General features: G+C 54.5%; 1 protein-coding gene across 8 annotated transcripts in view; it reads left to right on the top strand.

The window, feature by feature from the left end:
• The window catches only part of PML (PML nuclear body scaffold), a 39535-nt gene extending 26528 nt beyond the window's left edge, over nucleotides 1-13007 (top strand). Inside the window, exons 7-9 of one of the 8 annotated variants that reach the window (XM_078448877.2) lie at nucleotides 926-978; nucleotides 9228-9378; nucleotides 10439-13007. In XM_078448877.2, coding sequence (XP_078305003.1) covers nucleotides 926-978; nucleotides 9228-9378; nucleotides 10439-11214 — 980 coding nt within the window. In that variant the 3' untranslated portion in view covers nucleotides 11215-13007. Of the gene's footprint in view, nucleotides 1-457; nucleotides 529-925; nucleotides 979-1589; nucleotides 1894-9227; nucleotides 9379-10438 lie in introns of those variants that run through there. The other 7 variants (XM_078448879.2, XM_078448883.2, XM_078448881.2 and 4 more) reach the window with 7 other exon arrangements.
• The last annotated feature ends 6180 nt before the right edge of the window (nucleotides 13008-19187 follow it).

Raw genomic sequence — 19187 nt, 5'->3', positions numbered from 1 at the left:
TCCTGCTCTCAGCTGCCACCAAATGGCGCAGGGAAAGCCCATGGTTTTCCTGGGGGATAAGATTGGATACAGTTTACCGTGTGATTTGCTGGGATTCCAGTGTGGGGACCGTAAGAGGCTAAAACCCACGGTCTGTAGCCCCTTCCCCGAACGCACCCATACAGCGCCCAGCACTGTGCCTCTGCACAAGGTGGGTCTCCCCAGGCAGTGTCTGTTGGTGAGTGCCTGGCATGCTCCCAGAGAGACCTTGGGTAAAGTCCACACCCATCACTTCCCAAATTTGTCTGCAAAGGCCACCTGGCTAAAGTACGTCATTTGTCCTAGATACCTTTTATGGACACCACCAGACTGGGAGTTCTTGGGCATGAGTTGAGGCCAACTGATAGAATTCTGGAATGGTCAAGACAGTTCTTCCTAGATATGCTTCACCCAGAGGCCCCCTTTGTTTTCATTCTAGGTCTCAGACTGAGCCCTGATCCTGCTTGCACACTGAGCCCTGACCGACATTCCTTGCTCACAATGCTATTGGTAATCAAAAGGTTTTGATTAACCAAATATAAAGTAGCTTTTAATTCAAACATCTCAGCTCATGAGACAGAATTGGAACAAACCAATGTGCTTCTTTAAGATTGCAAAACAAACCAGGTGCTTTTTTGCCAAGCTGCCTGTATAGGGAACAGATTCTGAATTCAGGACCAATAACTGAATTAAGTATTCATGTACAGGGCACAGTGGGCAGTGACAGAAAGTCCCTTTGAATAAACAGATCCATACTAGCACATTTGGTGAATGTTCACATCCCCCTCTGTAGGGCACACATCGCCCACCCCATCCACTGGCCCACAGGGATTCTCACAGAACACCTGGGCCCCACTGAGTGGGCATCTTGGCAGGGCCTAATTCTGTCTCCTCTGCCCTGTTTCAGAGGAACGCGTCGTGGTGATCAGCAGCTCAGAAGACTCAGATGCCGAAAACTCGGTGAGTGGTCCAGAAGTTCAGCCCTGGACTCCTGCCTCCCCACATTCCGGGTCCCAGGGGACCCAGCCGCAGCAGGTGACTCTTAGACTTGCCCTGCGCCTGGGGAGTTTTCCAGCGAGGCAGTGAGTTCTGTGCTGTCCTGAGGACAGTCTCCAAATGCCAGCTGCGGGCCTGAACCAGCCCAGCCCTCCCTCTATACCAGGGCAGGAGCTGTCAGTAACCATATGTACTCTTCTGAAATGCTGAGTGCTTCCTTCCAGAGCCCTGTCTCTCTTCTGAACTAGCCAATGCCTTTGTCTGGAGCTTCCTTATGTTTTCTCTGACCTCTAAGTCCTCAACGAGGAGGGGGGGCAAGAACCCATTCCCCAGTTAATCGCAGCCAGTGAGGGTCAGTGCAGGGGTGTGAGGGCACGGGCAACACCGTACAGGGCCCAAACAGGCAAGCGTTCACTCGATAAGAAAGAACTTTAAAGGCATCCCACAATGGAACGAGTACCTTTGTGGATTGCACCCTTCTGTCCCTGGAGGTTGGTTAATGGAGGTGGGGAAAGGGGGGTTGAACAGAGGGAAAGGTTGGACTGGGTGCCTCTGAGGTCCCTTCCGGCCCTCAGTCTGAGGTTCTGTATTGGAAAGTGCATGGAGCGCATGGAGACTGCTGCACAACACTCCTCGCCAGCCCACCCCCTGCCAAGAGCACCAGGAGCATACCACCCCTGCCGGCCCCCCTGCCTGCCCCATGGCGCATGCCGTCCCCCGGCTTGGTCTCCCCAACATCCCGCCGAACAACCTGCGGTCCCTGAAGCCGATCCTCACAGCCAGCCCGCCAGTCACCGGGAAGACACTGCCATCCGCAGCCGCCGCGGGACTAGCTTCCTGTTGCGTAGAGCACAGAGTACCCCCCGTCTTCACCGCGCCTTCCACTTGCCCCTCAAAGTGTATTATAACCCCATGTGGACGTGTCCTCCCCCCGCAGTCCAGGCCACCACCCCTGCTGCCACAGGGCCTCCCAGCCATCCTGCCAATCCCCAGGAGAGTCCCTGCCACCTCCAGAGGGCCATCAGTCAACGCGGCCGGGCACGGGGAGCAGTGCGCTCCCTCGGCCGCTCCTTCCGGGGCTCCCCCCACATAGCCCAGTGGCTCAACAGCTTCTTTGCCGTTCCTCTCTCTGTGGCTTCCCAGCTTGACACCTCTCTCAGGAAGGGTGGGGGGAGGCAGAGCACCCCAGACTCTTAGGGCAGGATCTCCCCCTGGGAATTCTGACACCGCCCCCGTGGAGAACCCCGTCCAGGACCTCTGGAGGTGCCTCCAATTGCATTCCCAACCCCCTGCCCTCGAGTTCTTCCCCCTACCCCCCACCAGCCTGGCCCCCCTCAGACAGGCCTCTGAGAACCCCTAGCACCTCCCTCTTCTGTAGCTGGTGGCCACCGTCCTCCTGGAACCGTGTGACCACTCGCTCACTTGGCTCCTGCTCCCCGGCCCTCCTGCACCCCACCACCCAGCCTGGCCCATTTGCTGAAGGCCCTGCACACAGTAGGCATTCCGTGCATCGTGGTCAAGGAGCGGACCAAGGAAGGAGCGGCTGCACAGACCCGTCAGGGAGACGTAAGCCCTCTTCACCTGAAAGGGCATGATTGAGATACAGGCTGCCCGCTCCTCACATCCCCAGGCCTCTTTGCCCCAAAATAGGAAGCTTTTATCTCCCTTTGCCCCTCCAACTGCCCCATCCCACCACCCCGAGGCTTTCCGCTGGGCCTCTGCCAGGACCTAAGCCCATGAGGGCAGGGAATGTGTCGATCCCAGGACCTGGCAGATACGGCTGCTCAATAAATATTTGTTGAAAGATTGCCCTGGCAACCCCTTCTTCCATGACCATCACATTCCCTGCTGGACTTAGCTCTTCTCCGCAGGCGGTTTTGTGTCCTCCCTGCACTGAAACTTGGTTCTCTGGTGGAGTTACCATGTCCCCTCTTTCCAACACCCTGTGAGCATCAGAGTGGGTAGGTGGGTCAAGGCCTTCTGTGCCTCCTGGACTGTGTCGGTCCCACCATCTAGTCAGGTTCTCTGCGCCTTTCTTGAGGTGAACCCCACTTTCCCCAGATCATTTCACACCTCCTCTTGCCTCCCCCCAACACAGGGGAGGCTCCAGCACCCGCCTCCCAGGTGGCCTCTCTTTAGCCAGGTCCAGCCTTCTTTCTGGGGGACTTCAACATCCAGCACCCTGGCCTCTCTGGGGTCTTTGCCCCACCCCACTGCAGCCGCCAGCCCCATGGCCACCCCCTGGACCTCACCATACTGAAAGCTGGCCTGCAGGGACTCTGGCCACAGCTTCCTGCCCCTTGAGCTCACTGGTACTTCGAGGACCCCTGCCCTCCCTGTCCCAGCTCCTGTAGTAGCTCCAGCCACCCCTCCTCACCCTCCTCTCAGGGCTCTGTTCCTTTCCACCTTGTTCTTCCGGCTACAGCCCATCTTTGTGGTCTCAGCCTTGCCCATGGCCTCAGTTAGCGCCCACAGGCTGCTGGTGCCCAGCGCTCACTCCTGCCGCCAGACCAGGATAGCCAGTGGCCCTCCGACGTCTGCACTCGGGTGTCCCGTAGATCACTCGTCTCTCTTCCTCTCCTCTCTGTTAAGTCACACTGTCTGCCCGGCTACACAAACCAAGGCCCCCAGAGCCACCCTGGGTGCCCCTCTTTCGATTATTCTTCACCGCCAGTCAATTTTTCAGTCTTCCCTTTAAGCCATGTTCTAAATTCCTCTGAAATCTGGGCACTTCTTTCCATCCCCTAAACCTCATCAAACAAAACTGACCCTGGGTGGAGGTAGCAGTCTGGGAAGGAAAGCTCGAGAAAGGATCGGCATGCCAGTAGTCTCACCAGACTTCACGACAGTTGGGCGCAGAAACTGAAACCAGCACTGCTGGGGGCGGGGGCGGGGTGTCAGTCTGATCCTCAGCAGTCAGCAGAGTCGCCAGGTTATGTCTGAATTATTCCAGGAAGGAGGGAGTGTGTTTCAGGTGGTGAAGAGTTAAAACAGTTAGAAGCACAGCTGCTCACCTGTGGAGACCAGGTCCGGAGTGGGGGAGGGCCAGAGGACCACTGCTTTTGTGTTGGTATTCTTCAGTTCTTCAGACACACTTTCTTTTTTTTAGGTTTACTTATTTGGAGAGAGAGAGAGAGCACAAGCAGGTGAGGGGCAGAGAAGGGCAGACAGAACCCCAAGCAGGTTCCAGGCCATCAGTGCAGAGCCCGACACGGGGCTGGAACTCACAAACCATGAGATCACGGCCTGAGCTGAGATCAAGAGTCAGGTGCTTAACCAACTGAGCCACCCGAGTGCCTCCAGACACACATTTTTTAAATTAACCATCATGTGTCCCAAGCTTTAAAAAACATCTATGCAAAAACAACAAATTAGGTCCCCTCCATGCGTTTCTCACCCACCTTCTGTGCTCCCTTCCAGACCCCTGGCACTCCCAGAGTACCCGCAGCAGCTTGGGTGGGGAGCAGGGAGACATCCACAAGGTGCTCCGGGCTCCCACATACCCATGTCCTCTCCTGTCCGTGGCCTTCATCCCACCTCCCGTGTGTGGAAGTTGGCCTATGAAAAGAGCACATTTTCCAAGTGTCCCAGACTGCAGCTAGACACGCCTGGAGGCTCTGGTGCAGACCTGGCAAGGTGGGCAAGGCTCCGGGAGAGACGGCTCATGCGGGAAGAGTGGTCTGTAAGAGCCCCTGCTGCTGCCGGAAGCGGCGGGGGCGCCACTGTTGGGTGGCGGGGCAAGACCCAGGCCTGATGGTGGAGGCCTGGGGTGAGGACTATCCTAGGAAATGAGGGTGGGTCAGCAGTGCCTCTGCCCTGGGCCCTGGGTTAGGGTCCAAGGCAGGAAAAGATAGATGCTCTCAGCTACTCTTGTGACAGAGGACTCGCCCCACTATCCGGCAGTAGCAAGACCAAGAGGAAGCAGGAGGGGACAGTCCCTGACTGCAGTGGCAGTGGTGACCAGCAGTAGGAGGAGGGGCCCGTGGGAAACGACCGATCCAGGGGAGGGGCTGGGATGCTGGTGAGTGTGTGTAACAGAAGATGGGAGCCCTGTCCCCCGAGGGCCTGGCGCAGGGGGCAGCAGGGGCCATAGGCTAGCTAACAGGATGGTCCGGCTCACGGACAAGCATGAGGTACCGCGGGGCTTCCGGACGTTGCAAGAGCTGGGATTTTGTGTCTGCAAAAAAGAGCAATCTGTGTGTGTTGCCAAACTGACCCCAGCTGTTGTTTAAGAGTGGGGGCTTAGGAAGTCCCTCGGGAATTTGGGGACTCTTGATAAGAATTGATGTCGGGCACTGCAGAGACAACTTCAGGCGACTGGATGCCAAATATCAGAGTTCAGCTCCTGAGTGGCCGGTGCCCAAACATGGAGTTAATCAGTAGGACGGTAGTTCTCTACCCTGGCTGCGCACTGGAATCTTGGGGGGGGGGGGGGGGGAAGGGTGGTTACCAACGACAGATTCCTGGGTGTCACTCCCCCTGCCCCAGAGATTGTAATTGAACTGGTCTGGGGTGCAACCTGGGCATCTGGATTTTTGAGGCTGCTAATGCCCAGCCAAAAACGAGAGAACCACCGGATGGGGGGACTCAGTTGTATATCTGTCATCTGTGTGTATCAGCCTTGAATGGGGGTGCCCTGTACATACTGGGATATGATCCGGCGGGGGCGAGGGGGTGCTGGATCTTCCCAGAGAGACCTAGACTTGGGGAAGGTGATTGAAATGTCAAGCCAGCCATATTGGTGTGCTTGGTACGGCCGTGCAGCCTGCCGCGTGGAGCGTGGAGGTGGAATGCCCTTGCCCTGCTAAGTTGATCTGTGTTGAATCCAAGTGAACTAAAGCTCACAAGCCAGATTGCACGTGTATCCTAGTTACATGTGGGTCCTGAGAAACTCCCAGGTCCCCTGTGGCTCGGTCTGAGCACACTTTTGCAGTCAAAGAAGTCCATTAACCAAGTATAATAAAGAAATGAATCCTGGGGCTCAGTCGGTTGGTTAAGCGGACGACTTTGGCTCAGGTCACAATCTCACAGTTTGTGAGTTCAAGCCCCTCCTCGGGCTCTGTGTTGACAGCTCAGAGCCTGGAGCCTGCTTCAGATTCCGTGTCTCCCTCTCTGCCCCACCCCCGCTCATGCTCTGTCTCTCTCTCTCTCTCTCTCTCAAAAATAAACATTTTAAAAAAAAGAGAGAAATGAATCCTATTATTTACTTGCATCTTTTAAAGAATATTAAAGTGAGTTCGACTCCTCCAGCTCTTAGCAGAACATCTTCAATTCCTCTTCCTCTTTTCTTCAGCTCCCATTGTGTCCGCTCCCTACTTCCTTGGAGCTTTCCCCACTTTTCACTTTCCAGGCCGAGCACACGGGCTCCAGTCTTCCCCACTCCATTGCCTTCTGCCACCATTCCTTTTCCCTTCCCAGGACATGTCAAGCCTTTTCCAATAAAAGGCCCTTGCCTGGCTTGGGCCCGGGTCTCTGTGCCTCTCCGTCTACACTCTCCGCCCACACACTCGCCCAGCGGGCAGCGCTATGGGCATTGGAACATAGGGCTTCGGGTAGTGAGCAGGGGGCAGAAAGCCTTCCTGCCCCAGAGCCTCTCATGCCGATTGTCCTTTTGCTAAACCTGGGTCTTGAGAAAAGTCCTTTTTAAGCATGCGGGCACTTCCTGGCCACGTTGCTGGGACATAAGGCAGGGAGAGGGAGTGGGGTTTACAGCTGGCTGGAGTTGAGTGGAAGGCGTGCTGGCAAGATCATCTCCGTGCAGTAGCCCCGAGGGTGAGGAAGGATCAGAAAGGAAGAGGAGTCAGAGCTGGAAGTTCCAGCCTTCTCTCCATTGACAAGCTCAGCAGAAAGGGGGTGTCCTTTTATTAAGGGAGCCACCAAGTTCTTCTGTAAGTTCAGGACAAAAGACATTCTGCCACTATAAGAGAAAATGACCCCAGGGCAATGGGAGGGCGTAAAAATGAGATTCTGATGGCCATCATAATGACCCTGGTTGGGGCTCCTGGGTGGCTCAGTTGGTTGAACAACTGACTCTTGATTTTGGCTCAGGTCGTGATCTCACAGTTGCAGGATCGAGCCCCACATAGGGCTCCACGTTGAACTGAGTGTCGAGCCTTCTTGGGATTCTCTCTCTCCCTCTCTCTGCCCCTTCCCTGCTCACACTCTCTGTCTCTCTCAAAAGAAGTAAATAAACTTTAAAAAAATAAACAACCTGGTATGGAAATGGAGCTAGCCCAAAGATGCAGCTGTGTTGCTGTCCCGGGAGCTCAAGTCTTGAAAGAAGATACCCAAAGAGGTGACCAAGGCTCTAAGGCCTGAGAAGACATTCCAGAAGGAAGGAGGCAGGCGGAAGAACTCAGGGCCACTGCACGGGCTCTTGCAGTCATGCTGGGAGCCAAAAGAGGAAGGAAGATGAGACAGCTCCGGGTGCCGTGTCGGTGGGGACAGAGAAGCCTCAGCCAAAGGGACAGCTCTTCAGTCCGGGGGAGGACACAGCAAGGAGAGCCCAGCTCTTTCCACCACCCCAGGTGCAAGGGCAATGTCTGGAAGGTTGAAGATAAAAACCAGCTGGGTTTTCCCTCAAGGAAAGAAGGTGGAGTATCTGGTCTAGCAACTTCGAGGAAGATTCCTGGAGAAGGTTCCTCACAGGGAGGAAAGGGAGCTGCCACAGTGAGACAGAAGATGCAGAGCAACCCTTGCAAAATAAACCTTTGATGCGTGGCCGATCGAGGATCCAGATATGCGAGGCGTTTGACGAAGACTTTTATTGGGACCTTATGTATAGAATCCCCGAACTCCAGGCTTCTCTAAGCAAGAGCAGCTCTAGACGGATTCATAGTGAATGTCTTTCTCTATCAGTGACCGGGAGGAAGTTGGTGAGCCTGGGGTAGGGCTATGAAAAGCCAATGAAGTGAAAATCGGCCACTCCTGGGGAAAACCAGCACATTTTACCTGTGGCTAGTAAGGACTTTGCTCTTGGCTGAAGTTTTGTTAAAATGTTTCACCTGGTGAATAAAAGGGCCAAGGCCCATGCTTATTACCTGCCGAGCCAAGGACATTAGCCAGAGGCCAGCGTTCATCCTTGGAGGCTTCAGATAGCCCCGAGTGAGGCAGCCTGTAAGTAGGAAAGACCCGAGGGCTGCTCTGGACTCTGTCCCAGCAGTACCCCCAGCTGGCCGTGTGACGTTGGCCACGTCCTTTCCCCCTGGTCTCTGGCTCACGTCCACAGGTGGCATTCACAGGAAGTTCTGAGCAGGCCTCCCGAGACATCGGCTGGCTTTGGCAGCTTTGCAGATGATGAGCCTCTACCGCCCTCTGTAGCCGCAGCCCCTTGGGGCTCACGGAGACAGAGCCCTTCCCCCACCCTGAGGCCTTTCAAATTTTTTGCCTTGGTGCTGGTGAGAACAGGGCCTTGGGTGCCCAGGCTAGAGGAGCCCCGGGCCTGAGGCTTCCTTAAGCAGCCGGCTCCTGGATGCTAAATGACAGAGGGCCTCCAGGCTTCGTGTGTCCACCCAGATGTGGCATTCCTGAGGCGAGCGGTCCCCCTAAGACACTGGAGCCTTGGCTGGCTATGGGGACAAGAAGAGCCAAGCTCCTGGCCCCTTCCAGAGAAACCTCAGGTTTGAGATGAGGCTCCTTCCTCCCGTCCCAAGAAGTGTTTCTTCTGAGTCTGTTCAGAGAGAAGGGAGCAGCAGACCCCTCCGGCCCTGCCCACCAGAGCACTGGCCCCTTCCCTGAGCTTCCAGACCCGACGCTATGCGCCCATGTGCACACTCACACATGCTCACATTCCCACACACCTGTCAACACAGGTTCATAAATTCACACCCGATGTGCACACACACATTTGGCATTTGCATTCATTCCCATGCTCGTGCTTTTGCACACACTCGTCTGCGTGATCTCAGCCTTTCGCCCCTACTCACAAACGTGTGGTTCCCACACGGCCCTCACACGTGCACATGCACACTGACATCCATTCATACGCACACATCCTCATGCACACGCACTCGCTTAGACGGATATACACCTTCCCCTTCCCCTCTCTCCCGCATGTGTGTGCGGATGCCCCCCCCCCCCCACCATACCAGCTTGCTCCTGTTCCCACGTTCACATCACACACGCACACCGGCCCGTGGGCACATGCTCACCTTGCCAACACGCCCCCCTCTCGCCCTCCGGGCCCCTGACCTGTTGGTTTCTCTGTGTTGCAGTCCTCCCGGGAGCTGGACGACAGCAGCAGCGAGTCCAGTGACCTCCAACTGGAGGGTCCCAGCTCTTTGAGGGTCCTGGATGAGAGCCTCGCCGACCCCCAAGCAGAAGACAGGCCCCTGGTTTTCTTTGACCTCAAGATTGACAGTGAAAGTGGGTTCTCCAGTGGCCACCCCCACCCCTTTCTAGCTTAGTCTCTGAGCCCCCGAAGTAGGTGCAGGCAGAGCTATGTTCTGGGCCCGGGAGAGCCCAGAGCTCTGGCCAATGACTGCAGCCAGAGAGCAGGCAGTCCCTGAGTCCCAGCCTCCCCTGGGGCTCCAGGTGTACACTTGGTTGTCTGAATAAGGACTTCCAGGGCCTGAAAGCATGAGGCAGGTGCATCCGTGAGCTCACCCCTGACCAGCGCTTCTCTAGAGACCCTTGGCAACACACTTGTAAACAGAACACGATGTGGGAAGCCACTGCTAGGAGGCCAGTGATCCAAGCAAGGCCTTAAGCTGTGGCTGCAGAATTCTGAGTACAGAGCTCATTCCACAGGGAGGCCGACAAAGCCCAGGTCACGGAGAAAGATGACCCCTTCTCCCAGAAGCCCCTCAACTCTCCACGGTGCTGACCCTGGCCTCGCAATGCCCTTCCCCGAACCAGAAGGTTCCGGCCTGCCCTGTGGCACAGACCCAGCATGGGGCCAGCCCAGCCAGACAGAAGTAGTGGGTTTCCCTAGGACAGGGGAGTCCTTCGCAGACCTCACAGGGCAGCTGTGAGCCATGTTCTGAGTGGAGTAGTTTGGGCAGGTGTGCTGTCTGCCTGGGCTGGGAATCTCGGCTCAGTGACGATGGGATTGGAGGCTGGGGCAGGGGGGAGAGGATGCGGTGGAAACAACAAAGGGTCCCGAGTGTAGGCGGATAAGGCTAACAGAAGCCGGACAGGAGGGACCTGGATCTAAACTGTTTGGCAAACTCTGGGGCTGGGGACAGGGGCAGGGGGGCAGGGGGGAGCTGGACTCCCACCAGGTGAGTAGGGGGTGTTTGGAAAGCAGCCCGCCCTCCCCTTCTGACCCCTGTCCCCTTTGGAGCCAGCATAGAGCTGCATTTGGAGGCTGACGCTTGGGTCCTGCCAGCAGGCCCCGAGTTGGGGTCCTAGAGCTTCCACTGCTCCTGCCCTGGGCCCCCCACCCCGCCCCTGGGGCCTCACCTTGCCCTTCTCTCCTGCCCAGCCCAGAAGATTAGCCAGCTGGCAGCCGTGAACCGGGAGAGTGAGTTCCGCGTGCTCATCCAGCCCGAGGCCTTCTTCAGCATCTACTCCAAGGCCGTCTCCCTGGAGGTAGGGCTGCAGCACTTCCTTGGCTTCCTGGGCTCCATGCGCCGCCCCATCTTGGCCTGCTACAAGCTGTGGGGGCCCGGCCTCCCCAACTTCTTCCGGGCCCTGGAGGACATGAACAGGCTGTGGGAGTTTCAGGAGGTCATCTCGGGCTTCCTGGCCGCTCTGCCCCTCATCCGGGAGCGCGTGCCCAGGGCCAGCAGCTTCAAGCTCAAGAGTCTGGCCAAGACCTACCTGGCGAGAAACATGAGCGAACGCAGCGCCCTGGCCGCCGTGCTGGCCATGCGAGACCTGTGCCGCCTCCTTGAGGTCTCCCCGGGCCCCCAGCTGGCCCAGCACGTCTACTCCTTCAGCAGCCTGCAGTGCTTTGCGTCCCTGCAGCCCCTGGTGCAGGCGGCCGCCCTGCTCCGGGCTGAGGCCCGCCTCTTGGCCCTCCACAACGTGAGCTTCACCGAGCTGCTGACCGCACACCGCCGTGACCCAGAGCGGGGCTTGAAGAAGTACAGCCGCTACCTGAGCCTGCAGACCACCTCGTCACCCCCCATGCAGCGCGCTGTCAACCTGCAGGCTCTGAGCAGCTACTTCAAAGGCCTGTCGGAGGAGGCCGCCGTGGCACGGGCAGAAGGCATCGCTGGCCACAGCTTGGCAGAAAAGGCGCCCCAGCAGAGCTGAGAGGAGGCGATGACCGGCTTGGAATCTCAGGGGGGCCGAGAGGGATGAGGCCTCTGAGCAGGCCCCACCCATGACCGCATTTCCAGGCCCCGGGCCCCAGTACGCAGTTGTCATTTGGTCCAGAATCAGTTCTCTCGGACCAAATTCCCCTTCTCGAAAAGCCCCACAGAGAAGGTTCTAAGTCCAAGTCCTAATCCCCCAGGGGCCACCAAATCCCCATTCCGGCTTTGGGAGCACCAGTGGGTTGGTTCCCCAGACACCTGGCCCCTCTCCTCCAGGAGCCAAAACCAGGGAGGTTTTACGTGAAGAAGGCCCCCAGCCACCCAACTCGCCACCTCCACGAGTGTCCCTGCAGTTCCTCCCTGACCCCTGCCACTGCCCTGGGCGACCTGCCAACAGCCCCCGTGGACACTGCCTGCCGGCGACACCCCACAGGCACCCAAAGTGCCTCTCAACCAAACCGCCATCATGAGTTTGGGTTTTCCCACCACCTGCCTGTCTGAAGGCCGGCTCCCTGGTCACTTCTCCTTTGGGGATAAAAATGCATTTTCATCCCCACGGGGCCTTGTGTCTGCAGAGACAGAATCTGCTGCCCCATGTCTGTCCCACCTTCCAGAGTCTGACCCTTCCAAGCTTGCTTCTTTCCTTCTGGCCACCCAGATGCCTCTCCTTTAGTCGGGCTTTTCTCTTTGGTCCTCAGGCCATCAGCCCCTCTCAGGGTGGCTTTTGCTCTCTCTGTACCGCCCCCCTCAGCCCCATTAGGAATGTCCTCTAGCCCAGGGCTGCCCGCCACACACACTAGGAGCCCTCAGCGTTGGCATCCCCTGAGAGTCGCTACACCAGACCTCTGGGATCAGCATCTCTTAGGCGGGCCCAGCAAGCTGTTTTAGCACGTTCTCCAACTGGTTCTGATGCCCGCTAAGAACCGGTGCTCTGATAGACTGCTTCCCGAAAGAGCAGCAGAGAAAGTCCTGGCCCCGACTGGGCACGTTGACTGTGACCTAGGAAATGACCCCTGGTGTCTCCACTGTCAAATGGGCCAATTGGCGCAGATGGGCTCAGAGCTCCCATTCCAGTTCCTCCATACTGGGACTTTAGGCATGGACGGCAGCCACCGAGCCAGTGGACAAGATGGTTTTCAACCTAAACCCTGGCTCTCAGCCCTAACCTAAGCTAAGGTCCTCAATCTGTGGTCACACCAGAGGGCAGCAGCAGAACTCAGCAAGGTCAGGGCCTTCCCTCTGACTAGCAGAACCAGTGTCCCTCCCCATCTCCTCTCCCTTCCCCCTCCCTTGGCTCCCGCCGCTGGGCCACAGCCCAGGGCCTCCTGCCCCTATTGCCTGAGCTTTCACAGGAGTGAAGTCTGTGTGCCCACACCTCAGCCCCCGTCCGCTGGGTGCCCTGGAGATAGATCCACGAAGGGATTACATGGGAACCAGCTACCACAGTGGGAGTGTCAACTCTAACCGTGAGCTTTGACATGTTTAAAATAGCATTCGAGTGTAAAGCGAGTGCCGGCTCAAAAGCTGTGGGAACAGCCTGATGGATGAGGGGAAGAGGAGGCCGGGCCCCAGCCTGGCTGTGCTGACCATCCTGGCAAATGCAAGGCAGCCCTTGGGCCACCACTCGTATTTTCTTCCCTCAGCCTCCCCCCGAACGAGGCAGTGCCCGCTGGTTTACAGCCCTCCCGTGCTTGCCATCTGCAGATGTAGTTGACCACAGGTTTTATAACAAAGGGCTCTTCTGCCCTCTCTCCATTTATGCAGCCTTTAATAAAGATGTGAATGCTCAAAGTCTCAGGCACCAAACTCTGCTCAGCCCACCCGGGAGCCACTGAGCAGCTTCTTGTCTGCGTTAAAGCGGGGCGGGGAGCAGGGGTTGGGGGGGGAGGTTCCCGAACATGGGGGAGTTGCACTTTGCGAAGTCCTGTCAGGGCTTAGCAGAGCCCAGAGCTCCTTGTTGCTCACATCTGTGAGCCCCTCCCCCGCCCCCATTCCAAAAGAGAAGACCCAGGGTGGGCCCGTCAGGGATCCTCTCCCAAAAGGAGAGGCACATGGAGGAAAAGGGGTGCCAGTTTCAAGAATTACCCTCTAGAGGGAGTCAGGAGCCAGAGACCAGCATCTGTAAGAACGTCACCTCTGCCCCCTGCCGGGTAATCTCACACCCCTGTTTGTGTCCCCAGAGTCACAGGTGGTAAAACCCTTAACAAGAGGGAGGGGAGCCCAGGATGTTAGCAATGTGTAATTAATGTGTCGCTGTCCGGGCTGTCTTGTCTGGGGTGTCCCAAATGGAATCCACATTAGTATCTGCAGGGGTTCCCACGGCACAGGCCATCACCCGTAACCCCACCTCCCTGGCCCAGATGACCAGATTCCAGCCCTGGAGTTTTAGCTTCTAAGAGCAAGTCCACATGTGTCCCCTGTGCTTTATCTTTGAATGCTATCTCAGATTCATCCATGTCAACTAACCATGAACTTGCTGGGCTGGAAGTCAGGGCACTGAGTTTTCAATTCTCACTCCATAACCTCTGACTGGTCTGGTATGTCAAACTCACTGAGGCTTGGGCTCCAACTCTATCCAATGGGACAATACAGATCATTTTTACCTCACAGGCGTTTGCATGAACCAATGAGAGAATGTGCAAATAGCTTTTTAATATGTGAAGAACCACACAGGGACACCTGGGTGGCTCATTCGGTTGAGCGTCCAACTTCGGCTCAGGTCATGATCTCACAGTTCATGGGCTCACGCCCCGCGTCGGGCTCTGTGCTGACAGCTCAGAGCCTGGAGCCTGCTTTGGATTCTGCGTCTCCCTCTCTCTCTGCCCCTCCCCACCTCAAGAAGAAATAAACCTCAAAAACAATGTAATATGTGAAGAACCACACAAATATACGATCTTATTTTACAGGCAACCAAGATGACAGCTTTACTGCTTCGTGAGTTATAAAAATGAACAGGTATTAGATCTTAGCAAAAAAATACACATGGGCTTGGCTTCAGGCAATACAGAACAAGATCTGGGACAGAGCAGACAATTGTGGGGGGTCCTAGGGTCCAAGGTAGTCAGGGGAGTCCACCTTGCAGTGACTGACAAGTGGGTGGCTCTGTGTCCCCAACACAGCCAAATGGGGGATTTCAACCATACACACCTGAAGCAGAGAAACCAGCTCAGCCATGGCCAGTCCTGCCTGCTCCAGGGCCTTCCTTCTGAGATCCAAGGGCTCACACTCCCAGAAACATCATCACTCAGAAATCTGCTTGTGTGTGTGTATATATATATATATATATATATATACACACACACAATATATATATATTATATATATATATATATACACACACACACGCACATACATATATTATATATATGTATATATATACATGTATATATGTATATATATACACAAACATACATATATTATATATATGTATTATATATGTATTATATATATTATATAATATATGTATTATATATTATATAATATATGTATTATATATTATATATGTAATTATATAATATATATGTATAATGTATATATAATATATATTATGTATATATTTAATTATATAATATAATATACTATGTATATATTTAATAATATATATAATAATATATATTTAATAATAATATATAATATATTATATATATTTAAGTTTATTTATTTTTGAGAGCGAGAGATCGCACACACACACGAGGAAGAGACAGAAAGAGAGGGAGACAGAGAATCCCAGGCAGGCTCCACACTATCAGCACAAAGCCCCACAAGGGGCTCGCACTCACAAACCGTGAGATCATGACCTGAGCCGAAACCAAGAGTAAGTTGCTCAACCGACTGAGCCACCCAGGAGCCCCTCAGAAATCCGCTTTAACTCCAAGCCTGCTCTTCCTTCTACCTGCACAACACCTGGCTGGTGCCTGGCCCTGCTGTCGCCCTCCCCCTTCCCTCCTCCTCCAGTCCCGGCTGCCACACTTCATCCTTATTCCTCCCCCACACTCACTCTGACCCCTAGTCCCAACCCTGACAATTCTCCCTATCTCAGAGTTTACCCTTCACCCTACACCTCCCCGCAGGCCCAGCCCCTGCAAGGTTCCTGCATCCTCTGACTTCAGGCTTGTCAGCACCCCACACCCTAGGTGTCCCCAGCCCCTGAGTCTAGAGTAGAGGGGTCTTCTCTCACCTTTCTTCACTCCTCGCAGGGGAACTCGACAGTTAATGACACCAAAAGGCAAGTCAGAGAAAGTAGCACGTCGTGAACCCCGCCCAGAGGGAAGGGAGCCCAGCTAGAGCTGCTCCCAGATTCGGCCGGCAGGGGGCGCTGCAGCCCCGCCGGGCCTCGCAGCCAGGCTGGGTTCCACGTGGGTGGGGAGTGAAGGTGCGTGGGGCTTGGGCTCCGAGCAGCTCAGTCTTTCCCTGAGCGCCCCCTCCCCTGCACTTCCGGTGGTATGGGAGGTAGCTTTAGGTGGATGGTGCGTGGAAAAACCTTTCAAAAACGTCAACCATGTTGTGCTTCTGTTAACAGCTATTAGAAAAAAATATGACCAGCATATCAAAACCGTGATTTCTGGAATATAGATGCTCAGAATAACGATAAGCTGGGATTATTTAAAGATCTAATTTAAGAACATATATGAGGTAACTACAATCTCAGAAGGAACACAGATGTAGCAAAACTTGTGTGGAAGGGAGGAACTTAATTTCGGGAAATACTGGTGGAATCAGGGTGAAGGTTATGGATGAGGGTTAGAGCTAAGGTTAGGGCCCAGGTTTGAACTGGGGTAGGGATGGGGTGGAGTTAGAAGTCGGGTGAGGCCTAAGGTTAGGATTTGGGGCTAATATCAAATTTAGGGGCACATTTGGTGATGAAGGTTAGCAATGGAGTTAAGAATAGCAAAGAGGGGCGCCTGGGTGGCTCAGTCGGTTAGGCGGCCGACTTCAGCTCAGGTCATGATCTCGTGGTCTGTGAGGGCTGTGAGTTCGAGCCCCGCGTCAGGCTCTGTGCTGACAGCTCAGAGCCTGGAGCCTGTTTCAGATTCTGTGTCTCCCTCTCTCTGACCCTCCCCTGTTCATGCTCTGTCTCTCTGTGTCTCAAAAATAAATGTTAAAAAAAAAAATTAAAAAAAAAAAAAAAAAAAAAAAAAAAAGAATAGCAAAGAAATTAGAGTCACTCTTGAGGCTACAGGGATTTGTCACTTTAGCAGCTGAAGAGCCCATGAGACCGTGGACAGATGGGCAGGAGCTTCTGAGAACCCCTTCATACGGCACCCTAAGTGTGGTCTGCATCCCTCCCCAGCATCCTCTTCTAGAAGCACCCCACAGGGGTTCCACCTGAGCTCACCGAACCCCAGGGATAGGGGAGGCACAGTGATGGTCCAATCCAGGACTGAGAGCCTCCAGCACGAGCAGGTGAATACTGCCCCCAGTTGACACAACCGGAAGGTAACTACGTGCTAAACACGATCTTCTCACTTAGCACAGGTAACCTCATGGAGCCTTCCGTGTGGCCCTCTGCCGTGACATGATCACCGTCTTTCTACAGATGAACACAGGGCGGGGGGGGGGGGGGGGGGGGGCGGGGGGCGGGCAGGAAGGTCATGCACCAGGCTCAAAGTCATTAAATTGGTATGTGGCAGAGTTGGGGTTTGCCCAGCAGGGCACCTGTGTCTAGACTGGCACCATCTGTGACCTGTGCCCATGAGGCTGCCTGCCGGGTGCACTGCCCTGCCACTGGGGGTGGTGAGCAGCTCTCCACCCTCTCCTTCCTGTACCCTCCTGGTCTGTTGGTCTCACAAGATGAAAAATTCAAGCTTCAGAAGGCTAATATCCCAACCTCCTGCTCCCAGTGCTTGAATTTATCCTAATTTTTTCTTTAAGGCCAGTGCTTCTCAAACCTTTCTCTCTCTTTTTTTATTTCTCCCATACAGAGCTTCTTTAAACATATTTTTTCCCAGTCATGACTCCCCCCCCCCACCAATGAAATTTTAATACCATAGATGCCCTGTAGTTTCCTCAGGATTCTCTACATTAAGAAATCACATCATCTGCAAATAGCAACAATTTTACTTCTTCCTTACGCACAGGTATGGTATATCTGTTTATGTACTGTGGTCCTTTGGAGGTCAGAAACCACTGAAATATCTAAAGTGGTTAATGTGCCCCTCTTGAGCCAATTTTCGTCCTCTGCGGGTTGATATTTCTCCTGTTGAGAATGCATGATTTAGGGTAAGGCGCCAGCCCCGGTTACAATGCAGGTAAGAAGGCTTGGGGAGGGGCGTGGTATTAACCCCTCCTTGTGGCTCAGTTCACAGGTGGGAATGAGGTGGGAAAGGGCTGCAGGGAGATGGAAACAAACTTGAGCAAAGGTCTGTCTGGACAGGCTTCCTTGTGTTAACCTCGGTCCCGACTGGGCCTAGTGGCTGAGTCTTGGGCTAGGGGAAAATGGGGGCAGCACCATCATTTATTTTTATGTTCGAATCCAGGTGTCAGCTCCAGACCCTTTGGGTTTGAATTAAGCAGATGCCTATGGTGATCTATTGAGAGAAGGGTCTAGAATTTCAACTGACTCCCCTTCTCAAAAAAAACAAAACAGAAAGTTTAAAAGGTCTCTGCCCACCCTTACAAAATGCATTTGCTGACAAGTGAAGGGAAAATTCCTTCATTCTTGGCTCAAGGAACTTCCTTAAACTCAGCCCTGAGGAATTCTTTAAAGGCCAGCTGCCTGGACGATGCTAAAGTCAGTTTATAAATATAAATATCCCAAACTTGATAGCCAAGCAGATTACAAAAGCTAGCTCGCTAACCACAGAAATTCTCCACAAAGCTAGCCAGCCAAACAAGTGTGAGAGGAGATATTGTGAAACCCAGTCCACCTGTCTGATCGCCTAAAACTGTTGACCAGACTGAGCGCAGAGGGCCTGGGTATAGAATTTACCCCGGCAGACCCTCTTTTGGAGTTCTAGAGCCACCAAGCCCTGGCTGACACCAGGATGGACCGATTCCACAGCCAATTAGACCAGCCAAGGAGGAGGCAGAGGATGGGTGAGGCTGGGCCCATGATGGAGCAGCCAGTGAGTCTGCTTGGGAGTGAGGAAGGGTGCAGGGTGGTGGTTAGGACACAGTCTTTGGAGGAACCTGACTCATAATCCTAGCTCTGCTGTGTGACCTTGGGCAAGCTACTTACCCTCTGTGGCCTCATATGCAAATTGGGGGTGATAATACAGACTTCGAAAATGATAAGGATTAAATGAGATGATGTACATAAAGACTAAACTGTGAATGGGCAATGCTCAACAAAAAATAACTCTGTATCTCCAACGCCCTAGAGAAGGCACTGTTGCTGACCCCACAAAGCCCTGTGGGCTTCTTCCCTTCACTGCCTTCCCCTCCTCCTCCCCTCCTCCTCCTCTCCCCTCCCTCGGCCTTCCCCCTCCCCTCCTCCCTTCCCCTTTCAGGCCCCTCCCCCTCCTCTCCTTTTTTCCCTCCCTTCTCTCCCTCTCCCTCTCTGGATGATTTCTAGTCCATTTAAGATCTGGGAGACCCTGTCCCCACTACTTCTCCCAAGAATTCGGTCTCCACCTCTCCAAGCCTCCACAACTGTCTCCTCTACCCCAACGGTGGGGTCACCCTGCAGATGGAAAGATGGAGGGATTTACTGCTGTCCCTTCCTTCCTCGGCCTGCACCTGGCTACCAGACACAGCCATCTGCAGGAAGGTCACATTGCAGCACCAGCAGAGATGTGGGTTGGACAGAAGAGGTCCTGGGAGAAGCAAATAAATACATCAAGTTTCCAGCTGGGATTGGAGATAAGGGCTCAGGGAGATGAGGCTGAGGCGGTCCCTAGCTTCGCAGGGAAAACCTATTTGGGGGCACTTCAAAGAGGACACTGTGGAGCACTACAGGAGGGGGCTGTCTCTCCTGGGAGGCCACTGAGCATGCTTCTCCCTTTTAGATTTGGCAGGGACAGGCTGAGAGCA

This window comes from Panthera onca, chromosome B3, assembly GCF_046562875.1.
Source record: "Panthera onca isolate mPanOnc1 chromosome B3, mPanOnc1 haplotype 2, whole genome shotgun sequence".
Taxonomy (NCBI): domain Eukaryota; kingdom Metazoa; phylum Chordata; class Mammalia; order Carnivora; family Felidae; genus Panthera; species Panthera onca.
This window is presented reverse-complemented; position numbering and strand designations above follow the sequence as displayed.